The sequence below is a fragment of the Monodon monoceros genome, unplaced genomic scaffold, assembly GCF_005190385.1.
Source record: "Monodon monoceros isolate NGI ecotype Baffin Bay Population unplaced genomic scaffold, NGI_Narwhal_1 Super_Scaffold_16, whole genome shotgun sequence".
NCBI lineage: Eukaryota > Metazoa > Chordata > Mammalia > Artiodactyla > Monodontidae > Monodon > Monodon monoceros.
In genome coordinates, this window is record NW_021703772.1 from 34,011,667 (window position 1) to 34,036,440 (window position 24,774).

Sequence of the window (24,774 nt, forward strand, 5' to 3'; positions counted from 1 at the left end):
CCTATAAGTCTATACCTATTGTTGGTTTTTTTTCTCAGAGTTTTTAGTCAAATCTTATGTTCTCATATGCCTAGTTGTTTTCATCAAGTACCAAACATTGTATTTGAAAATCTGTAGAACTGATTTGAGGCTCTTGATTATATATTTTTACAGATAATACATACATTTGCATCTGGCAGCCAGCTAGCCTAGGAACACTAGCAATCCCAGATCACCTTAATTCAATTGAGGTGAGACTGAAATGATTTGGGCTCTAGTTCCTGTGGGCATTAGTCTTTTTCTGGTTTACTCTTATTCTTAACATCAAGGCCGGGACTAGTGAGAGGCAACCAGGGTACAATATTTAAGGAGGCACTTATTCTTGGGGTATAGCCCTCTAGGGCCCCAACTGAAAGCCTAGGTGCTTACCATGGCTTCTCATCCTTAACAGGGGCTGAACTCTGGTTTTTGTTCCCTCATTCTTACATATTTCTCTCAAAGCTCTTAACTCTTGTCCACCTCAAATGCCTTGAAGGAAAATGGCTCCAAATTATGGGCTCAGAGTCTCCAGACTTCCTTTCTGTCTGGCATCTTGGATTTGCAAATTCTTGCTGCCTTTATAACTGACTGATGCTTCCAAAGAAAAAATTTTAAAATACTTTGTCAGCTTTTTCAGTTGTGCAGTGAGATGGTCTGAAATAATCGAGTCCATCATTGCCAGAAACAGAACTCCTAAAATTTTTTAAATGGTGTTTATGTATATGCATATTTTACTCAGACTTATAAATTAATTCATAAACATTGAGTTGAGTGATCAAGGAACCCCTTTTTCTCCTAGTCCTATGTTTTATTCTTTCAATAACATTTATTTATTTATTTATTTTTATTGGAGTATAGTTGATTTATGTTGTGTTAGTTTCAGGTGTACAGCGAAGTGAGTCGGTTATATATATACATATATCCACTCTTTTTTAGGTTCTTTTCCCGTATAGGTCATTACAGAGTATTGAGTAGAGTTCCTTGTGCTATATACAATAGGTCCTTACTAGCTATGTGTTTTATACATAGTAGTGTATATATGTCAATCCCAATCTCCCAATTTATCTCTCTCCCCCCTCCCCTCTGGTAACCATAAGTTTGTTTTCTACATTTGTGACTCTATTCCTGTTTTGTAAATAAGTTCATTTGTACCATTTTTTAGATTCCACATAATATTTATGTTTATTTCAGTTTTATTGAGATATAATTGACACACAGCACTGTATAAGTTTAAGCAGTACTTAATGATTTAACTTACATACATCATGAAGTGATTATCATGATAAGATTACCAAATATCCATAATCTCATATAGATTCAAAATAAAAGAAAAAAGATTTTTCCTTGTGATGAGATCTCTTAGGATTTACTCTCATAACAGCTTTCATATATAACCTGTAGCAGTGCTAATTATGTTAATCATGTTGTACACTGAATGCCTAGTACTTATTTATCTTACAACTGGAAGTATGTACCTTTTGACCACCTTCATCCAATTCCCCCTCCCCCACCCCCTGCCTCAGGTAACCCCAAATCTGATCTCTTTTTTCTATGAGCTTGTTCTTTCATTTTTTGAAGTATTATTGACCTACAACACTATATTGTTCCTGGTGCACAACACAGTGACTTAACATTTCTATAAATTACAAAGTGATCACCATGGTAAGTCTAGTTACCATCTGTCAGCAAAGATATTACATTATTTTTGACTATATTCCCCATGCTTTACATTTCATCCCCGTGATACGTTTATTTTGTGACTGGAGGTTTGTACCTCTTAATTTCCCTTACCTATTTCACTCCTCTTCCACTCCCCTTCACTCTGTTTGTTCTCTTTGTCTATGATTCTGTCTCTGATTTGTTTCTTCATCTGTTTTGAATTTTAAATTCCACATATAAGTGAAATCATACAGTACTTGTCTTTCTATGCCTGACTTGTTTCAGTTAGCGCTGTACCTTTTTTGTTGCAAATGGCAAGATTTCATTCTTTTTATGGCTAATGATACACCATTGCATATGCGTGTGTGTATACACCACATCTTCTTTATCCATTCATCTATCAGTGGGCACTTAGGTTGCTTTTGTATCTTGGCTATCGTGAATAATGCTGCAGTGAACATAGGGATGCATATATCTATTTAAATTAGTGTTTGTGTTTTCTTTGGAAAAATACCCAGAAGTGGAATTGCTGGATTGTATGGTAGTTCCATTTATAATCTCTTGAAGAACCTCCATACTGTTTTCCATAGTGGCTGTCCCAATTTACATTCCCATCAACAGTGCAGGAGGGTTCCCTTTTCTCCACACCCTCACCAACACTTGTTATTTGTTGTCTTTTGATAATACCTATTCTGACATTCTGTGAGGTGATATCTGATTGTGGTTTTGATTTGCATTTCCCTGATGATTACTGATGTTGAGCCTCTTTTTATGTGTCTGTTGACCATCTGTATGTTTTCTTTGGAAATGTGTATGTTCAGGTCCTTTGCCAATTTTTAAATCAGATTGTTTGCTTTTTTGATGTTGAATTGTATGAGTTCATTGTATATTTTGGATAAGAACCCCTTATCATTCATATTGTTTGAAAGTACTTTCTCCCATTCAGTAAGTTGGCTTTTCATTTTGTTGATGGTTTCCTTTGCTGTGCAAAAGCTTGTAAGTTTAATTAGGTCTTATTTGTTTATTTTTGCTTTTGTTTCCCTTGTTGGAAGAGACATATCCAAGAAAATATTGCTAAGACCAATGTCAAAGAGTGTACTGCCTGTGTTTACTTCTAGAGTTTTGTGGTTTCAGGTCTGACATTTATGTCTTTAATCCATTTGTTTATTTTGTGTATGTGGTATGAGAAAGTAGTCCCATTTGATTGTTTTGTATGTAGCTGTCCAGTATTCCCAACACGATTTACTAAAGAGGCTGTCTTTCCCCCATTGTATGTTCTTGCCTCCTTTGTCGTAAATTAATTGATCATGCAAGTATGGGTTCACTTCTGAGCTCTTAAGTCTGTTCTATTGATTTATGTGTCTGTTTTTGTGCCAGTACCATACTATTTTAATTACTGTAACTTTGTAGTGTAGTTTGAAATCAGGGAGTGTCATATCTCCAGCTTTGTTCTTCTTTCTCAAGATTGTTTGGGTAATAAGGGACTTTTGTGTTTCCATACAAATTTTAGAATTATTTGTTCTAGTTCTGTGAAAAATGTCATTGTTATTTTGATAGGGATTGCATTGAATCTGTAGATTGCCTTGGGTAGTACGGTCATTTTAAAAAATACTAATTCTTCCAACCCATGAGCAAAGTATATTTTTCTATTTGTTCGTATCATCTTCAATTTCTTTCATCAGTATCTTATAGTTTTCCAAATACAGGTCATTGACCTCCTTAGTTAGATTTATTCCTAGGTATTTTATTCTTTTTGATGTGATTGGAAATGGGATCGTTTCCTTAATTTCTCTTTCTGAAACACAGCTGATTCCTTTTTTTTTTGATGTTTGACAATGAATTCTTTAATTGAAGTATAGTTGATTTACAATATTATGTTAGTTTCAGGTCTACAGCATAGTGATTCAGTATTTTTATAAATTATACTTCATTAGAAGTTATTACAGGGACTTCCCTGGTGGTCCAGTGGTTAAGACTCCATGCTTCCATTGCAGGGGGTGCAGGTTCAATCCCTGGTTGGGGAACTAAGATCCTGCATGCTGCATGGCGTGGCCAAAAAAATTTTTTAATTAAATTTTAAAAAGTTATTACAAAATAATGGCTATAATTCCCAGTGATGTACAATGTATCCTTATTGCTTATCCATTTTATACATAGTAGTTTGTATCCTTTAATTACATACCCCTATTTTGCCCCTCTCTTCTTCCCTCTCCCCACTGGTAGCCACTAGTTTGTTTTCTGTATCTGTGAGTCTGTTTCTGTTTTGCTAGATACATTCATTTTATTTTTTAGATTCCACAAATAAGTGATATCATACAGTATTTGTCTTTCTCTTTCTGATTTATTTCTCTAAGCATAATATTCTCTAGGTCCACCTATGTTGCTGCAAATGGCAGAATTTCATTCTTTTTTATGGCTGAGTAATATTCCATTGTGTGTATGAATAAATCTCTTTTGTCCATTCTTCTGTTGATGGACACTTGAGTTGCTTCTATATCTTGGCTGTTGTAAATAGTGCTGCTGTGAACATTGAAGTGCATGTATCTTTTCAAATTAGGCTTTTCATTTTTTCTGATTTATACTCAGGAGTGGAATTGCTGGATCATATGGTAGTTCTATTTTTAGTTTTATGAGGACCCTCCATATTGTTTTCCATAGTGGCTTCACCAATTTATAGTCCCACCAACAGTGTGAAAGGGTTCCCTTTTCTCCACATCCTCACCAACGTTTGTTATTTGTAAACTTTTTGATGATAGCCATTCTAACAGGTGTGAAGAGATATCTCATTGTTTCGATTTGTATTTCTCTAATAGTGATATTAAGCATCTTTTTTGTGTGTGTTAGCCATCTGTATATCTTCTTTGGGAAAATGTCTACTCAGGTCTTCTGCCCATTTTTTGATTGGGTTGTTTGTTTTTTGATATTGAGTTATATTAGCTGTTTATATATTTTGGATATTAACCCCTTCTGGCTAGTCATATCATTTGTTCAGTTATTGTATTCTTCAGCTCTGTGATTTCTCTTTGGTACTTTCTTATATTTTCTATCTCTTTGTTGAAATTCTCACTTTGTTCATACATTTTTCTTCTGACCTTGATGGGCATCTTTATGACCATTATTTTGAATTCATTATCAGGTAAGTCACTTATCTCTGCTTCATTAATGTCTGTTTCTAGAGTTTTATCTTGTTCTTTTGTTTGGAACTTATGTTTCTGGAGTTTTATTTTATTCCTTTGCTTAAGACTTATTCCTCTCTTACTTCATTTTCCTTGACTCTCTGTGTTGGTTTCTGAACATTAGATAAAACAACCACCTCTCTAAGTTTTGATGTTGTGGCCTCATTGTAGGAAAGGAACTTTACCATCAGCCCAGCCCAAGTTCTTGGTTGTCCCTCAAACCTTTGTGATGGTCCAAGTCACCTTGTTTGTTCTTAGTCACCCTCCCAATAGTTGAGGGCATGTCAAGACTTGTCAGTGTCCCAAAGGGGAGATCTCAGTCAGCACCTAGATTCAGGCTGATTGGAAGCTGAACCCCCAGGTAGATGCTGGGAAAGTATGTAGTTAGAGCCCTTTCAGGGACAAACTGGAAGACTTTTTTTCCTCTTCCCTCTGTGCTGGGCCTGTTTGTATAGTCACAGGGTTGGTGGTCCACCTGCACCCATTAAGACTGCTTCTTTGTGTACTATAGTCCTGTAGACTGGTAAATGCAAACCCTGTTGACTATGACATCAGGCAATCTGGGGGCCTGTGCCTTGGGTGGCAGCCACAGAATCTGGGGTGCCAGTTGTATCTACAGACTTTTCCTTGGAGATACTGGTGATCTGGATCAGGCTAGAGGGAGAAGAGAGATGCAGTGTCTGCTGGCTTCCCTGGTTTCCAGGGAGGATTGCAGTCAGCCCCTAGAAGCATGCTAAATTAGAAGCCTGACCCTCAAACATTAACTTTTACAGAATGTGAGAGGCTTCTCTTGGGGAAAGACTGGGAGATGGACACTTTTTGCCTACTCTGTGCTGAGCCCTTGGCAAATAACCATGGCAAGTCCTAGAGAACCCATTAAGAACTATTTCTATTTTGTTTTAACCTTGAGGGTCTCATGGTCACAAGCTAGGTGTGACCTAGCTAGGTGTTTTGGGGCCCTGTCCCTCAAGTGGCAGTCTTGAAAGTTGGAGCACTCATTGTGGGGTCCAAGCCTTTCTCTCCTCAAACAGATGCTGGGAATTGGAAGTTCCTTCCCAATTGTATGACATGGTGCCAGGGTTAGGTTTACGAGGAGAGTGTGTCTCAGCCTTTCCTACCCATTTGCTGTGGGTATTTTCTCATTCGTCCAGTGTTTAGGAGTGGCTCAGCTATTTCTGGATTTCTTTCAGCAGGAATTGGTCCTTGTACAACTATAGATCTGGTGTATCTCTGAGAGGAGATGAATGAGTTCAGGAGCCCCTTCACCGTCTTGGACTGGAATCCACAAATTTCTTCAGTTCTTGGCTTAGTAGGACACATCTGGATCCGTATAATGCTTCTCCATTCAGAGCGGCTCCCTGAGCTCCACCTGCAGAACCTCGACTTCTTTGGCTTCCAGTGACAGCGATGGCTGTTGCTCTGCCTTCTCTTGAGTGGCAGCACCACCCAACCCCCTTCTTCCTAGCAGAATGGGTCCCCCTCTCCTCCTTCTGCTCACTGACTCCCATGTATCTTTGTTGTGTGTTTCTGCAATCTAAGAATGTTATTTTGATCCTTATTATCTTCTTATAACTACTTTGGAATTTGGCCCTGATGATTCTCCGTTGCTCAATTTTATATGAAATTAGTTTTCCTGAATTTTTTGTAGAAGCTTGGTTCCAAAAGCTTTTCTAGCTTCACAGAGCTCCCACTTCTGAAGTTTTTATTTGGTGTTTAAAAATACAGTGACCTTCTTTCAAGGTTTTCGGAGGCCCTGTCCCTAAGTAGAGACCTGGCTGGTCAGTTTTGAGCATTCTCAGTGGTTAGACTACTCCAGTCCTTTAATTCTTGTCATGAATGGTTTGTACTCACCCACTATTGGAATGAGCAAAACCCTCCCAGTTTCAACTGCTATTCTCAGGCTGGCTGGCTGTGCTTTCTTGTGACTACCTGTTGGCTATTTGGGGTTCTCTTATTCTCACATTCATCAGATGCCCCTTTTATACCTGTTGCTTTCTCCCATATATTCACTGGTACCATGAAGGTCTTATGTATATGGGGTTAATAGGGAAACCTTGTCACATGGTTTTGTTGTAAATGTTGCCTATAAGTTTTTGGGTTTGCTACCTAGGTACTCTGAATGTTTTTATGTAGATATTTGGGAGGATTCAAAAACTATGCTACTTCTGCTTTCATCATCTTCTTGGAATTTTCCTTTTTAGCTAAACTTTCATATTCATAATAACTTACTTGTGGTATCATTTGGGGGAATTTATTTAAACAATCATATCATCTACAAGTAATAACAATTTTCTTTCTTTGTTCCCAATCCTTAATCTTTAGTTTTGTTTTCTTGTCATTCTATGCTGTCTGGAAGCTCCAGTCAATGTCTGTTATAAATGGTGAGGGTGGATATCTTTGTTTTGTTCAGGATCTTTCATGGCAATGCCTCTAGCATTTAATAGTCAAGCACATTATTTATATAGGTTTTTTGGTTGATGTCCTGTACCAGATTAAGTAAATTATTCCATTCTGTTCCTAGTTTTCTAAGAGTTTTCTATTTTAATCATGAATGGATGTTGGATTTTGCCAAATTATTTTTCTCTTTTAATCAGTTAAATTGTATTTAAATTAAACATTCTGTTATTAATGTCAAAATATCCTTATATTCCTGGGATAAAGCCAACTGGTTCATGGTATATTATCGTTTCCTTATACCACTACATTTTTTTGTACTAAAATTATATTTTATTTGTAACATTTGCATCTATGTTTGTGAATGAGATTAGACTAATTTTCCTTCTTTGTAATGTCCTTGTTATGCTTTATTGTCAAGGTCATAGTGTCCTAATGAAATGAATTGAGAAACATTTCCTCTTTTCCATTTAATTCTTGTCGATTATATTTTTAGATTATGAAAGCCTTTTGAAATTTGGATTAAAAACTAAATTCCTATCTTTTCATTTGTTTTACTGCAGAGGATATCATATATGTGTTGAATAATTTATAAAATATGTATATATAGTTTAAATGAGAGCAATATATATAGAATAATTTCTTAAATATGTATGTATAACTTAAATAAAGATAATGAGATCATTGCCTAGATATTTACAATTCGAGTTAAGAAATACAACATTACCAATATTATAATGTGTTTTGTGTGCCCTTATGAGATAACATCCCTCTCCCCAACTCTCCCCAGGTAACTACTATCCTGATTTTTGCTGTAATCATTCCTTTTCCTATGTGTCCTTAAACAATATATTGTTGGTTTTCTTCTTTAAGGACTTTTTATAAATGTATTATACTGTATGTGTTGTTCTTTGCTTCATACCATATATATTCTTCTGTCACTTTTTAAATCTGTAACTGATTTTTCTTTAGGCTAGAAAAAATGAAAAAAGAATATAGACGTCTGAGTACATGGATAGAAAAAGCTAGCTATTTAGAAGGAGTTCTTACCCCAAGATTGGAGCGTAAAGAAACTAAGGTAATTAACATAATACATTCTTCCATACATAGATTTTTAGTTTAAAATTATGATAAGTAAAAATAATGATCAGATATTGTTTATTTGTTCTCTCTCTGTAAAATGCTACTCATAGTTCATGCATGTTCCTATTTTGATAATGTGACATTCAATAAATATTGATTAATAATTTATAAGGTTTAGTTTTTAACAGCTTTGTTGAGATATAATTCACATACTATACTGTTCATCCATTTAAAGTGTACAGTTCAGTGACCCTAAGTATATTGACAGAGTTGTGCTTCCATCGCTACAATCAGAGAACATTATCATTACCCCGAAAAGAAACCCCATACCTCTTAGCCTATACCCTCCAAACCCCTCATGCCCTGCTAGCCCTAGATGACAACTAATGTACTTTATATCTCTAAAGATTTTCTTGTTCTAGATATTTCATATAAATGGAATCATACAATATATGGTCCTTTGTGACTTGATTCTTTCACTTAGTATAGTGTTTTTAAGGTTCATCACTATTGTAGCATGTATCAGTACTTCATTTCATTTCATTGCCAAATAATATTTCATTGTTTGGATATACTACATTTTTTTATCTACTCATTAGTTGATGGACATTTGGCTGTCTCCACTTTTTAGCTATTATGTATAATGCTGCTATGAACATTCATGTGCAGTTTTTGTGTGCATGTATGTTTTTAATTCTCTTGGGTATATACTTAGGAGTGGAATTGCTGGATCATATCATAATTCTGTTAACTTTTTCAGAAACTACCAAACTGTTTGCCACAGCAGCTGCACAATTTTACATTTAACCAGCAATGCATGAGGGTGCCGTATCTCCTACAACACTTGTTATTTTCCTTTTTTAAAAAAATTTAATTATGGCCATCCTAGTGGGTTTGAAGTGGTATCTCATTGTGGTTTTGATTTGCATTTCTTTAATGACCAATGATGTGAACATCTTTTCGTGTGAATACTGGCCATTTGTATATCTTCTCTGAATAAATTTTTATTCATATCTTTTGCTGATTTTTTAATTAGGCTATTTGTATTTTTATTGTTGAGTTGTAAGAGTTCTTTATATATTTTGGATACTAGACCCTTATCAGATATATAAGTAAGATTTACTATTTAGAAGTACTATCTAATCTATACATTTTGACCTGGCAGTAAAAGATTCATAGGGATTTCAGTGAATAGACAAAACATTGACTAAAATCACAGCTTTGAAATGGTAGTCATAACATATTGATATATTCATGTTTTTCAATGCCTCTGAGATAATTGGGCAGGATTGTGCTGCGATAAGATAAATTGATTAGCATTTGCTAATACAGAATTAGTATTTTAGGAAAATTTTGCAGGGCTTTTCATTAAAGGGACTCTGAACTTTGGGTTCTCATTGAAAAATCAGTATTTTATAAGAGCCAGTGGTCACTCCACCTTATAATTCTTCTTGGAATTTTATAAAGATCCACATCACTTTGCAACTGATAGACCATAATGTATTCCAATAAAAAAGTGATCTGTTTCCCGGGGGTATCCTCTTATACCACTTGAAGTTAAACATTATGTCATTTGTCTTGTAATCTTTTTCTGTCATGCATTCATCATTCGGAAACTCTATCAATTCTTGGGTCTTCTCTTCCTGGACCATTAACTCCTAGCCAGGGTGTGCCTCTCTTTAAAACAGTACTGTTTGCTTTTCTCACAAACCCATATTCTTCTTGTCTTCTGTAAATTTTTAAAAAGTATTTTAAAAAGTTATGAAAGCAGGAAAAAATAATTTAGCTCTTTAAACATTTCTCCAATATGTTTTTTTCTTCTAGGAAAGTAATACCAATGAGATACTTGGAAGCCAGTTGGAAGAGAGACCCACAGATACTGTAACATCAGGTTAAGAAACTAATTTACCTTTTTGTATTTATTATTAAGATAATTAAAACAGGGTGGTTATATCACAAAAAGAAAACTAGCAATCTGCTTTAAGTATACTTCATTTTTTGTTAGGGAATAAAAATACATTTCATTATAGTTTTGGTATATAGTATTTATTTTGTAACACTCCAAAGAAAATACTTAGACCCAATTAAGAGTTATTTTTATTTTTAACAGTCCTTTCCTCTTTAAGAGCAAGGAAAAAGTTAAATCTTACCTATAATCTATGAAAAGGTATTTTTGTTAAACATCGTTAACTGTAGAGCTATTGGTCTTTTTTATGTGGAGGATGTGTGTATGCACGTGCGTGTGCGTGTGTGTGTGTAAGAGAAAGGGAGGAGGAGAGAGAGCAGGACAGGAAATTAAATTAACATTAAATGTGAGAACTTTGCACAAATTATCAGTAAGATATTTAATTAATAGAAGATACTGTTCATGCAGTCTTTAAGAAAAATCTCTCTTAAGAGATTCATTTAGAAAGTAAGTTAAAATAGATGCATAATACTCTATCTTTAAAATCTTGGATTCTGCCGGTGTGGATTAATGATTTATTGTTATAAGACTGGCCACAGGTTACTTCTCTAATTCTACTTCCCCAGCTACCTCAGGCTTTGATATATTCATTTCTTAACCTCTGAGGATCAACCAGCCTAGCAGAGCTATTTCATCTTTAATCTACTCTTTCACTGAAACATTCAAGTTTTAGGTTGTAGGAGAATCACAACTTCCCTCTTCAATATTGCTGTTGAATATTGGAGGTTAACCTCTCTCACACACTGGTGGTTACTTTTTTTTTTTTTTTTTTTTTTTTACTTTTTTTCACTTATCCACGGAGTTTATTTCAAGTCCCATTGGATCCTCTAGTGACTTCTTTCCTTTTGGCATTCCAGTGGCTCCCTATAGTTACAGCTAACATTTACTGATCACTGAGTTCCAGGCACATTACTTGGATTATGTAACTCAGTACTCAGAGCAGTCAGTCGAGGGTGCTATTATTATTTATCCACATATTTACAGATGAGAAAACTGAGGATCAAGTCAGTGAGAGGTGACACAGCCATTAATTTGAAGCTAGTCTATTTGACCCAAGAAGTCAAGCATTTAACCACATTGCTGCTCCCATTGTATATACTTGTAACATACCTATAAGATAAGCTATCACTAATCTATTTTACATGTGAGAAAACCAAGGCTCAGAAAAATGAGCTGACAGCAGTCATGCAGCTAATAGTGACCTTAATAATTTTTTTTGACTAGACTTATGCATCCCTTTGTATCTCAATTATTTATTCCCTTTCCCTTTTAGAATTTTCTTTTTTGTTTGCTAAATACGTATTCTTTATATTTCTAGGAAAACTTTACAAGTGCTTCAGTTAGCCTCTCTTGAATGGTCCTATTTTTTCTGGTTACATACAACTTTACTCTTTTTTTCCAATCCCAACCTTATCACTGACCATCTGGGATTTATTTTTATTTCCTCTTGACTTTTAGTAAAATATAGTACATGCCTGTTTTTATGTCTTATATTGAGGGATCTGAAATCTTATCATTTTATACATGTTTTCACTTCATCTCCACACTTGTTCATTTACTCCTCCATCTTCCCAGAGATTCATCAGCCTGTTTTTACTAAATATGTAGTGTTCATGTTTGAATAACTGGTTTGATTTAAATTGCTCTTATTCTTGGTGAGAAAAACTGTACTATTTTATTAATGCATATAAATAATGTTTATTTTTTATATATAATAAAATACTTCTATGAATTTCTTAACAGATATCCTTCTTATAAAGGAAGAAGCTGAAACTCTTCCAAGTGAGGTAAGGGAACTTGAAAGAGAACTTCGAATAGTTACTATTTTATAAAGGGATGAAATATTTGTAAATGGAGAAATATTTATAGATGGAAAGAAGAAAGCACTCAAGAAGTTATTCAAGTTTTCACGGTTATTTCTGTTACAACAATATCTGTACAGTGTTACACGATTTATTTAATTTAAATTACACTATTAAAAGGGAAGTTTCAGTATCAAATAGTAACATTTTAAAGTACATATGAATATAGGGGACAAAAGGTGTTTATGAACAGAAGGGGGGAAACAAGTAAAAGAAAGCATAAAGTTCTGCACTTAGAAATGGATGCCACAGACCTAACTACATTCTTTACTTTTTCTCTATAATACAACTGTGTATTCTCTGTAATGTATAATCTCCAAAGTAATAGTCTATATTTTATAAATAGAAATAGAGTTCACATAATATTATTTGCTTTCTAGCTTTTACAGAAGGTATTAATTCCGTAAGGCAGTGGACCCCTATGTAAACCAATAAAATACAAAAGATTCTTCCATACTACTTGACAAATAGGATTTAATGATTTCTATTCTTGGGCCAGTGGCTCCCAAAATACCAATTGAAGAGTCAGTATGTTCTGTTTTGCACAATCCAAAGAGAGAGAAAAAAAGACAATATAGAGAATTTCTCATACAGCTAAATTTACTTGGCTTAACAGACTTAACAGTCCTTTCTTTTATGATACTATTCTTTGTACTATTTTGCTATTTAAATTTCCTTTATTTTACCATATTACTGTGATTTTTATGATATTGTTCTTTGTGCTATTTTGCTATTAAAGTTTCCTTTGTTATGGTATATTGGTGATAGTATAGTAACAGTGAAATGTCAGACCCCTTGGTTTTCTCTGAGATGCTGATGATTTATAAAATATGCATATATGAGAACCACTAGTTTATAATGCAGTATGATCATTTTTATGGATAATATCCTATAGTCCATGGTATCAGGCAAGTAGAGAATTTCTCAACTCTTCTAATAAGGAATGTAATAATTTACAAATATTGATGGTAACTTGTTATAATAAAGGATAAAAGTACAAATGATTTTAAGTCCAATTTTGTTAGTTTTAAATATTTTCTAGTTGATAATGATTAATAGGTAGCTTGTCTTATTGATACATTTTCTAGTTACTGGATAATGATGATAAGAAAGGCCTGACTCTGCCAACTTTGAACCAGTCGGGTGAAGATGATTCAAATGTTGTTGCTCCTACAAGTGACATGTCAACAAAGGAAACAGATACTCCATTGCCCACTATTCCTAGGCTGACATTAACAGAAGAGGACGAAATACCACCTTTAGAGGAATACCAGCAAGAGGCTATGCCGGAGAGAAAAATGAAAAATCTGTTCTTCCCACCAGAAGAAAAACTGAAAGATAGATATCCAAGCCTTTTAAAAACTGACTCATCTCCATCAGAGGTAAAGTTGAAAAATACCCATATAAATCCAGGTAGAATAAAGAGGAGGAACTTAAATTTATCTCCAACAGAAATTAGGTGGCAAAGCAACAATGTGAGCTTAGCTTGAAGGAAGAGCACAAGCTTAGTTTCCCCAGATTCAAAAGCAAAAGGTAGTTTTCAAAGTCACGATCCAAAGGGAGACCTTGAACTAAAGGTATCTGCCCTCGTATTAGAAGTATAAGACTAAGAAAAACTAAAGAATTCATTAATAAAAAATAAATAAATTGAAAGTACAAATGTCTCCAAGTAGAAGTGTGTCTAAGTATATTAAATATTCCCACCCTACTAATACTCATCAAATAAGGAGGAAAAAAACCTTTGAAGGAAAAGCAAAGTGATCTGAGAAACCAGTAGTACCAACCAGTCTCATGGTTTGATGTAAAATTCAGCTGAAAATATAACAATGGTAGCAAAATCTAAATTCAAAGGAAAGCCTGAGAGGTTATTTCAGTGGAAATTTTTAATGAAACTGTTATAGGAAATAGCATATGTGCCCCTATTACAAACAGTTTTATAGTTTAAAATGAGAATGGGGCTTCCCTGGTGGCGCAGTGGTTGAGAGTCCGCCTGCCGATGCAGGGGACACGGGTTCGTGCCCTGGTCCGGGAAGATCCCACGTGCCGTGGAGCAGCTGGGCCTGTGAGCCACGGCCGCTGAGCCTGCGCGTCCGGAGCCTGTGCTCCGCAACGGGAGAGGCCACAACAGGGAGAGGCCCGCGTACTGGGAAAAAAAAAAAAAAAAAAAGAGAATGATCTGAAAATTTAAAGGTACACCGGGGAAAAGCATTTCTCAAAATGACAGTTATTCTACTTAGATCTTTACATCTTGTTTGAGTCACTATCATAAAGCAGTGTAAAAATGTGTATTGGTCAGTGGGAAAACAATCTGAGTTCTAAGTATGGCTCTGCCTCTAAATACATCAGCAAGCTTGCGCACCTGAATCCCTAGGCCTATTTTCTCATCTACTGAATGGTAGTTTATACTAGGTCATTTCTAAATTCCTTTCCAAATTCCAAAAGATATAATTTTATTAAATATCTCAAGTTGGGGAATTATTCCTAATTACCTAGATCAATACGCTAAGCAATGTAACTTAAAAAGAAAAACATTCTTGTTTTTACTGAATGTGAAAGTAATACACAGTCATTATAGGAAATTTAGAAAATAGAAGTATAAAAAAGAAAATAAAAGTAGTTATAATTCTACTGCCACATTTAATAATTTTATTTCCTTTCAGTCTTTGTTATTAACATATGTATATTTCTTTTTTTTTTTAAAGAAGATGTTGGGGGTAGGAGTTTATTACTTAATTAATTTATTTTTGCTGTGTTGGGTCTTCGTTTCTGTGCGAGGGCTTTCTCTAGTTGTGGCAAGCGGGGGCCACTCTTCATCACGGTGCGCGGGCCTCTCACTATCGCGGCCTCTCTTGTTGCGGAGCACAGGCTCCAGACGCGCAGGCTCAGTAGTTGTGGCTCACGGGCCTAGTTGCTCCGTGGCATGTGGGATCCTTCCAGACCAGGGCTTGAACCCGTGTCCCCTGCATTAGCAGGCAAATTCTCAACCACGGCGCCACCAGGGAAGCCCACATATGTATATCTCTTATTTATTTTTAAAAACTTGGATCAAACTATATATGTATAATTTTATATTATGCTTTTTAAAACTTGATATTATATTATAAGCATGTTACCTCAATTTTCTTTAAAATTTGCAAGGTGCAGGATAGCCTCAAATATTGATATTCAGTAATTTAAAATAGTTTCTATATTTTTGGACATTAAGCTTGAAATTAATATTCTTTTACCTATTTATTTGTGTCTGTGATTATCTCCTCATATATTTATAGAAATAGCATGTTGACAAATTGCTCTCCTGAAAGATTGTGCCACTTTATATTCTGACCAGTGATATTTGAGTATTAATGATATTTTAAATAATGATTAAAACATTTTCATGCTTATTAGCCATTTTGATTTTCCCTATGAGTAGATGAGTAGATTGTCCATTTTTTTCTGTTGAGTTTTTGGTGATGTTGTTTAGGTTTTATAATGAGCTCTTTTTATTATAAAGATAATAACCTTGTATATTCATGGCACATACTTTTTCATAGTTTTTGTGGTTTGCCTTTTAATTTCTTTATTGAATCTGACTTCCAATATATTCAGTTTTCATTTGATAAGTGAATTATTTATTGCTCCATAACAAACCACTCCAAAATTTAGTGGCTTAAAATAACCATTTTATTATTTCTCAAGATTCTATGGGTTGACTTCGCTTAGGTAGGTAGTTGTTTTGCTCCACTTGATGTTGGCTGGTCCTGTAGTCATCTAGGAGCTTGACTGGGCTGGAACACTCATTATGGCTCACTTATGTGTTTTATACCCTGATGGAAACAGCCGTAGGTCTGGGCTCAATTGTGATGCATGGACATCTGGTTTGATGTGCCTGTTTCTCTTCTTCTCTCTCAACTTCTCTCTCTCTCTCTCTCTGTGTCTCAGTTTCTCTCTCTGTAATCTTAGGGATTATTCCTCCCCTTGTCCATGCAACCTCTTCATATTGTCTCTCTATGTGGTCTTTCTAGCAGGGCAACTGAACTTTTTATGTGGCAGCTCAGGGCTTCCAATATACAAAAACAGAAGCTTCAGATACTCTTAAGACTTAGGCTTTGTACTAGCATAGGGTCACTTTCACTCCATTCTGTTAGTTAAAGTAGGTCCCAGGCTCAGCCCTGACCCAATATGGGAGGGGACTACATAAGAGCATGAATTTTGGAAGGTGTTGTTCATTGGGGGTCATCCACAGATTAACCATCTCTAGCTCCAAGTAATTTCTCTCCCACATGCAAAATACACTTACTCTGCTTCCAAAATTCTTAGTTTCATGCCATTACTGCATTAGGCTCAAGCTTAAGTACAGAATTTCATCATCTAAATCAGATCCAGGTAGATGAAGCTTCTTGAGCATGGCTTCTCTCAATCTTAAGACCTGTGAATTGAAGAGACCAGTTATCTGTCCACTACATACATACAATGGTGAATCAGAAATAGGATAACAACAGGCACTTACATTCCAAAGGTGAAGGAAGGGTAAAGAGAAGCATATAGCAGTCAGTGAGCCATAGTAATTCGGAAGCTTCTGGCTCTGCCCTCTGAGAATCTTTTTCCATAAGAAAGAGCTTATATTTGTAGCTGAGTAGCTTTGCAGCCTATGTCTTATCTGTAGAAAGTTAAGAATTCAGAAACCTCTTTGCATTTTAAATTGTTTCTGTTCCTTTCAGTCCAAGATACTATGATTATCTTAGAGATTTTGCGGGTTTCCTGGGTATCAAATTATGACCTTAGCCAAATGTTACACCCCCAAATATCTTTAAAACATATCCTTAACATATCTTTAAAACATATCCTTAAGAATCTTAGAAGCTCTCTGGTCTAGCAGAGAGGGTCTAAGAGGCCACCCTAAGATACTTAGAATATTTTTTGTCTAGTCAAATGTGTCTGTAAGATACTACCTTAAATATTTTTGAAGTGTTAACAACAGTTCTTATGGCCTTGTGATCTTGACTTTGAAACTACATTTTACTGGCAATGCCATTGGAACCTGACCAATGAAGTCATGAGGTAGGGATTCCTGGCATTGGTTTAGTGGCTTAACAGTGTCATTAAGGACCCAGGAACCAGGCTCTTTCTTATCTTTCCTCTTTTTCACAGTCTGCTTGTTACTTCATTATTACCGGATGTTTGCTTCAGTCCTAGGCATCATTTGTAGATCAAGGCAGGGGGTAGAACATTCAAGTTTTCTTTTGCACTTGCCCCCTTTTATTTCTACAAAGAAACAGAAATTTACCCAATAACCCTCCAGCAGATTTTATGTCCCATTGACTAGAATTAGTTTACATGACTATGTTTAGCTTCAAAGGAGAATGAGAAAACTAGCATTTGGCAAAATGGAATGGGGTTGTCAATAATGATTCATCATTTGGGGCTGTATACCTTGCTGTTACAAGCGGAATTCAGGTGCTGTTGTGACAGGGTGGTATCAGGAGTGGTTACTGTATAATCAGCACAGTTAGCAGTAGCACCACAATTATTCTTCTGTCTGATGGGAATGCTCTTCTCCGGATCTTCTTGGGGTTCATTCATTCACACCATTCAGGTCTCTACTCAGCTGTTACCTCCTTAGAGGGGCCTTCTCTGACCACTCTAAGTAAAATAATTATCCACTCACTCACCCTACCCCATCTCTATTTTTTTCATGTATCATTACCTGGTATCATATTACATGTTTCTTTACTTGTTATTGTCTGTCACTCCCACTTGACTTTGTTCCAAATGGTAGGGATTTAGTCTTACTCATCACAGTATCTTACCATTTAGAGTAGTGATGAGTCCATGATGGGCACTCAATAAATATTTGTTGAAATAATTAATTAATTAAAAATACTGCAGGGTTTTGAGGCATTTTCTTTGGAATCTCTGAATATGTTATAATCCCTGAGCCTCATTGTATGTGATTAATCAAAATCATTTGGTCCTAGGGAAATACAAATTATTTTAATACTTTCAAGGTGAATGAAGCATCTAATTCTAGCATACCAAATATCAGGCATGAGGCAGCGAGATTAATTCCATATTCTATAAAGAGTAGTGATAAAGGCTCTGATTATTTATGAGTTTTTGAGTTTAAAGTCACTAGTGCCTGCTGAAGACTAGGATTAAGGAAGGCAGGGAGTGGTATGTGTGATATCATTAACCTTCTGTTCATTCATTTGAATTTTTAAAAAAATTTTATTTTACATTGGAGCATAGTTGATTAACAATGTTGTGTTAGTTTCAGGTGTAAAGCAAAGGGATTCAGTTTTACATATACATGTATCTATTCTTTTTCAAATTCTTTTCCCATTTAGGATATTACAGAATATTGAGCAGAGTTCCCTGTGCTATACAGTAGGTCCTTGTTGGTTATCAATTTTAAATATAGTAGTGTGTACATGTCAATCCCAAAGTCCCAATCTATCCCCCCCCCGACCCTTCCTCCCTGGTAACCATAAGTTCGTTCTCTAAGTCTGTGAGTCTGTTTCTGTTTCATAAATGAGTTCATTTGTATCATTTTTTTTAGATTTCACATATAAGCGATATCATATGATATTTGTCTTTCTCTGGCTGACTTATTTCACTTAGTATGAGTGAAATAGTATGCTATACAGTAGGTTCTCAATAGTTATCTATTTTATATGTAGTAATGTATATATTTCAATCCCAATCTCCCAATTCATCCCACTCCCCTCCCCCCTTGGTATCCATAAGTTTGTTCTCTACATCTGTGTTTCTATTTCTGCTTTGCAAATAAGATTCATCTGTACCATTTTTCTAGATTACACATATAAGTGATATTATACAATATTTCTTTTTCTCTTTCTGGCTTACTTCACTCTGTATGGCAGACTCTGGGTCTATCCATGTCTCAGCAAATGGCACCATTTTCTCCCTTCTTATGGCTGAGTAATATTCCACTGTATATATGTACCACATCTTCTTTATCCATTCCTCTGTTGATGGACATTTAGGTTGCTTCCATGTGCTAGCTATTGTAAACAGCACTGCAATGAACACTGGGCTGCATGTATGCTTTCAAACCATGTTTTTCTCCAGAATTTATTGTTTGTAGACTTTTTGATGATGGCCAGTCTGACTGGTGTGAGATGATATCTCATTGTAGTTTTGATTTGCATTCCTCTAATAATTAGTGATGTTGAGCATTTTTCATGTGCCTCTTGGCCATCTGTACATCTTCTTTGAGGAAGTGTCTATTTAGATCTTCTGCCCATCTTTTGATTGGGTTGTTTGTTTGTTTTTTTGAATTTAGCCACATGAGCTGTTTGTAAATTTTGGAGACTAATCCCTTGTCAGTTGCATCGTTTACAAATATTTTCTCCCATTCTGTGGGTTGTCCTTTCATTTTGTCTGTGGTGTCCTTTGCTGTGCAAAAGCTTTTGGGTTTAATTAGGTCCCATTGGTTTATTTTTGTTTTTATTACCATTACTGTAGGAGATGATGCAAAAAAGATATTGCTGCAATTTATGTCAAAGAGTGTTCTGCCTGTGTTTTCCTTTAACAATTTTATAATATCCACCCTTACATTTAGGTCTTTAATCCATTTTGAGTTTACTTTTGTGTATGGTGTTAGAGAATGTTCTAATTTTATTTTTTTACATGTAGCTGTCCAGTTTTCCTAGCACCATTTATTGAAGAGACTGTCTTTCCTCCATTGTATAGTCTTGCCTCCTTTGTCATAGAGTAATTGACCATACATGCATGGGTTTCTTTCTGGGCTTTCTATCCTGTTCCATTGATCTGTATTTCTGTTTTTATGCCAGTACCATACTGTCTTGATTACTGTAGCTTTGTAGTATAGTCTGAAGTCAGGGAGCCTGATTCCCCCAGCTCCATTTTTCTTTCTCAAGATTGCTTTGACTATTCAGGGTCTTTTGTGTCTCCATAAAAAATGTATCTCCTTAAAAATTTTTAAGATTTTTTTTAATTCTAGTTCTGTGAAAAATGCCACTGGTAATTTGATAGGAATTGCATTGAATCTGTAGATTGCCTTGGGTAGTATAGTCATTTGACAATATTGATTCTTCCAGTCCAAGAACATGGTATATCTTTCCATCTGTTTGTGTTATCTTTGATTTCTTTCATCAGCATCTTATAGTTTTCAGAGTATAGGTCTTTTTTCTCCTCGGGTAGATTTATTCCTAGGTATTTTATTCTTTTTGATGCAATGGTAAATGGGATTGTTTCTTTAATTTCTCTTTCTGATCTTTCATTGTTAGTGTATAGAAGTGCAAGAGATTTCTGTGTGTTAATTTTGTATCCTGCAATTTTACCTAATTCATTGATGAGCTCTAGTAGTTTTCTGGTAGGTCTTTAGGATTTTCTACGTATAGTATCATGTCATCTGCAAACAGTGACAGTTTTACTTCTTCTTTTCCAATTTGGATTCCTTTTACTTCTTTTTCTTCTCTGATTGCCATGGCTAAGACTTCCAAAACTATGTTGAATAAAAGTGGAGAGAGTGGACCTCCTTGTCTTGTTCCTGATCTTAGAAGAAATGCTTTCAGCTTTTCACTGTTGAGTATGATGTTAGTTGTAGGTTTGTTGTATATGGCCTTTATTATGTTGAGGTATGTTCCCTCTTTCATCTGGCATATACCCAGAAAGTGGGTATATGCCCACTTTCTGGAGAGTTTTTTATCATAAATGGTTGTTGTATTTTGTCAACAGCTTTTTCTGCATCTATTGAGATGATCATATGGATTTTTCCTTTAATCTGTTGATGGGGTGTATCACACTGATTGATTTGTGGATATTGAAAAATCCTTGCATCCTGGGATAAATCCCACTTGATCATGGTGTATGATCCTTTTAATGTATTGTTGGATTTGGATTGCTAGTATTTTGTTGAGGATTTTTGCATCTATGTTAATCAGTAATATTGGCTTGTAATTTTCTGTTTTTGTGGTATCTTTGTCTGGTTTTGATATCAGGTGATGGTGACCTCATAGAATGAGGTTGGGAGTGTTCCTTCCTCTGCAATTTTTTTGGAATAGTTTCAGAAGGATAGGTGTTATCTCTTTTCTAAATGTTTGATAGAATTTGCCTGTGAAGCCATCTGGTCCTGAACTTTTGTTTTTTAGGAGTTTTAAAATTTCAGTTTCAATTTCAGTACTTGTGATTGGTCTATTCATATTTTCTATTTCTTCCTGGTTCAGTCTTGGGAGACTGTACGTTTCTAAGAATTTGTCCATTTCTTCCCGGTTGTCTATTTTATTGGCATATAGGTGCTTATAGTAGTCTCTTATGATCCTTCGTATTTCTGTGGTGTTGATTGTAACTTCTCCTTTTCATTTCTAATTTTATTGAATTGAGACCTCTCCCTGTTTTCCTTGATGAGTGTGGCTAAAGATTTATCAATTTTGTTTATCTTTTCAAAGAACCAGCTTTTAGTTTCATTGATCTTTTCTATTATTTTCTTCATCTCTATTTCATTTATTTATGCTCTCATCTTTATGATTATTTCTTTTCTTCTACCATCTTTGGCCTTTGTTTGTTCTTCTTTCTTGTTCCTCTGGTGGGCAGGGCCATGCTCAGGAAGATTTAAGCAGCCTGTCTGCTGATGGGTGGGGCTCTGTTCCCATGCTGTTTGTTGTTTGGCCTGAGGCATACCAGCACTGGAGCCTACAGGCTGTTGCGTGTGGCTAGGTTTTCACGGGGGTGGGGGGTATGGTGGACTCCAGGAGAGCTCACGCCAATGAGTACTTGCCAAAACTGCCGCTGCCAGTGTCTTCTTTCCTGCAGTGAGCCACAGCTGCCCCACCAGCCTCCATGGGTAGCCCTTCAATACTAGCAGGTAGGTCTAGCCCAGTATCTTATGAGGTCACTGCTTTTTTCTCTGGATCCTGGTGGTGCACTAGACCTTGTGTGCACCCGCAAGAGTGGAGTTTGTTTCCCCCATTCCTGTAGAATTCCTGCAATCAAACCCCACTGACCTTCAAATCTTTGACCTTCAAAGATTTTCTGGTGGCTCCCCGCAGCCCCCGTTGCCAGACCCACAGGCTTAGGAGCCTGGCCACCCAGCAGGTATGGGATTTGATTTTGTCACGATGGCACCCCTCCTACCGTCTTGTTGTGGCTTCTTCTTTGTCTGTGGGTGTAGGGTATTTTTTTTTATAGGTTCCAGCATTCTTTTTTTTGTTGTTGTTGATGGTTGTTCAGCAGTTAGTTGTGATTTCGGTGTTCTTCTAAGAAGGGGTGAGCTAACATCTTTCTACTCCTCCATCTTGCCAGCAAGTCCCGTCCATTTGAATTTAATTGCCTTTACTATGCCATGAATTCCATTTATGAAATTTAAATCCTTAAATAATGATTGGTAGACTAGTGGAAAACATGCCATGATCTTCCAAACTCATTGTCTCTGCTAACTCTGCACTTCGAGTCGACCCAAGTCATGCAAGTGAAATGCACCTTACAATTATTTTATCCACTATAATTTTTAATTCAATAATTTTTCACTGGTAAGTTTTTCTAATCTATATGTTTTCTTTTCACAGATGTAATAAGTTCTTGAAACTGAGACTATAAAACAGAGATTAAAAATAGGAATAAGGGGAAACCTTTCCAATTGATGAAAATAGACCTTCTTTTGAAATAGATAATTTAAAATTTCTAATCATTTTTCCCTTTGTTCACACTTTTCTCTGGAAGGTCTGTTTGGCTTTGGTATCTGAGATGGACTTTATCAGAGATTGTTCATTTAAATCTTTTGGTGCCAGAAAAAGGGAAAGGAGTCATATTCTATTTCCAATAATTTTAACATTGCAGTAGGCCTTCAGTTGCCTGTGAGGAATAGGAAAAAATATATACAACCTGAAGCAGTACATGCAAGAGCACATCACTGAACCTTAACTTAGCTGGTACCCTAGACTAATTGCAGATGCTATGAATTTGAGGAAATGTGTGTTTCCATTGAGGGGGGCAGGATTCTGTTCACTTTCTTTCAAGTCAGGCTTTTACTTGAATTTAGTAAATTCCAGGTTGCTTGGTCAACCCTTCAATCTGATTTCATCTTGACTGTATCTTACAGAAATATTTTTGGACTGTGGGCAGTACCTGTGCTTATTATTTTCTATCTCCTCCCCACCCTAATCTATTCTCCACCTTTCTCTGTCTTGTTATTTTTGTTGTTGTTTTGTTTTGCCTGAAGAGGATGACCCCTATGTGCTGCCTCACCAGCCTCTCTCTCTAGCTGACTTCCAGTTAGGTCCAGCAAATGACAAGCACTGCCAGGATACTGGAGAGCAAGAGGGGAAAGAAAATTTGGGGGTTTTCTGTCCTACTCTCTTCCTACTTTGGTGCTGTCGTTCTGGCAATGGATTTTCCTTCATATCTACAGCTACTACTGGGTGCTCCCAACCTCCATGACTCCAGCTATCATATCACTGGGCTCTGGCTGCAATAACATCTTCTCACTGTTGCCCTCAATATCCTTTATTGGTTCCCTATTCATACATACAACTTTCATTTATATTAAAGCCTCTTTAGTTGAACCATTTTAGAGGAATTCTAATTCCTGCCTTAAGTCTAATTAGTAATCTTCCCAGTTTTTTAGTATGCATACAGATTTTCTTCTATTTTTGTATCTCTCTGCTCATTTTACAGGGACTTTGTAAAAACTCAAATTATCATCTTGACCTGAATGTTCATAATGCACTTCTTAAAATACAGAGCTGAAAATGATGCATGCTTATAAAAATTCAAGCAATTCCCCAAAAAATGCAAGAGGAAAGAGCCTATAATTCTGCCATTTGGAAATTACTAGCGTTAATAGTTAATATGTAATGAACATCATTCCATAAATCTTTCCCTTTTGTTGGGGGACAGTTCTCCATACTTCTCTTGCATTTCTGCACATCTTGTAAGAGGCACAGGGTTCCTGTCCTGAAATGTAATCCATTGCCTGTGCAGGTGCGGTCCTCTTCACATCACCTTGTGGGTATTAGGGCTTGAGGAACAGATGCAAAAATGCTTAAACTCTGGTTACTGCAATTGCTCTGAGTAATAAGCTGTCCTCTGAGGTCTACTATCAGCATCCATGAAACTGTGGCAAGCTAACTTGGTAGCTTACAAGTAGGGTAAGTTCTTGACAACTTTGGTGATAAGATGGGATACTGACGGACATGGCTTTCTGAAGGATGATAGATAATGATGTTGTCATGTGATCAGTTGGATTTCGGGGAAACCCATGGACAATGGTAGTGAACACACTTAGTTGTATGGTAAATCAGGCAATAAATAGCCTTCCACTTTATTGCCTGTTAATGAGGGACAGTTGGAGAGGCAGTTGCAAGCCAGGTGTGAGGAAGTAGGTTCAAAATCAGCTGCCTGAACAGTGCCCTGGTTGTTGTTAATTATCCTCCAGGTGGGGAGACTTCCTTGCCAGTCTGATAATCCACCTCAGTCTGTTCCATTTTAACAATTACTGCTAAGATCTGTCCTGGGTAGCCAGAAGGTTCTACTCTCTGACAACAGTTACAGAGATGCATACCTCCACTGAAGATGACAGGATGGGAATTCATGACTGCTATGAGCAGAAACCGAGTGAATCATTAGAACTTTGGCTGGTTTGGGAGATGAAGGT

General features: G+C 36.0%; 1 protein-coding gene and 1 long non-coding RNA gene across 4 annotated transcripts in view; one reads left to right on the plus strand and one right to left on the minus strand.

Moving 5' to 3' along the window:
- The window catches only part of C2CD6 (C2 calcium dependent domain containing 6), a 148,031-nt gene that overhangs the window by 61,480 nt on the left and 61,777 nt on the right, over positions 1-24,774 (plus strand). Inside the window, 5 exon segments of the mRNA XM_029225123.1 lie at positions 8,220-8,325; positions 10,155-10,221; positions 12,040-12,083; positions 13,247-13,540; positions 22,318-22,336. Coding sequence (XP_029080956.1) covers positions 8,220-8,325; positions 10,155-10,221; positions 12,040-12,083; positions 13,247-13,540; positions 22,318-22,336 — 530 coding nt within the window.
- Positions 13,672-24,774, minus strand: part of LOC114896779 — a 65,934-nt gene continuing 54,831 nt past the window's right edge. For 2 of the 3 annotated variants that reach the window (XR_003793919.1, XR_003793921.1), the window contains 2 exons: positions 16,438-16,566; positions 15,809-15,964 (listed from right to left, as the gene is read on the minus strand). This is a non-coding gene — a long non-coding RNA (uncharacterized LOC114896779). Of the gene's footprint in view, positions 14,302-15,808; positions 15,965-16,437; positions 16,567-24,774 lie in introns of those variants that run through there. The other variant, XR_003793920.1, reaches the window with a different exon arrangement.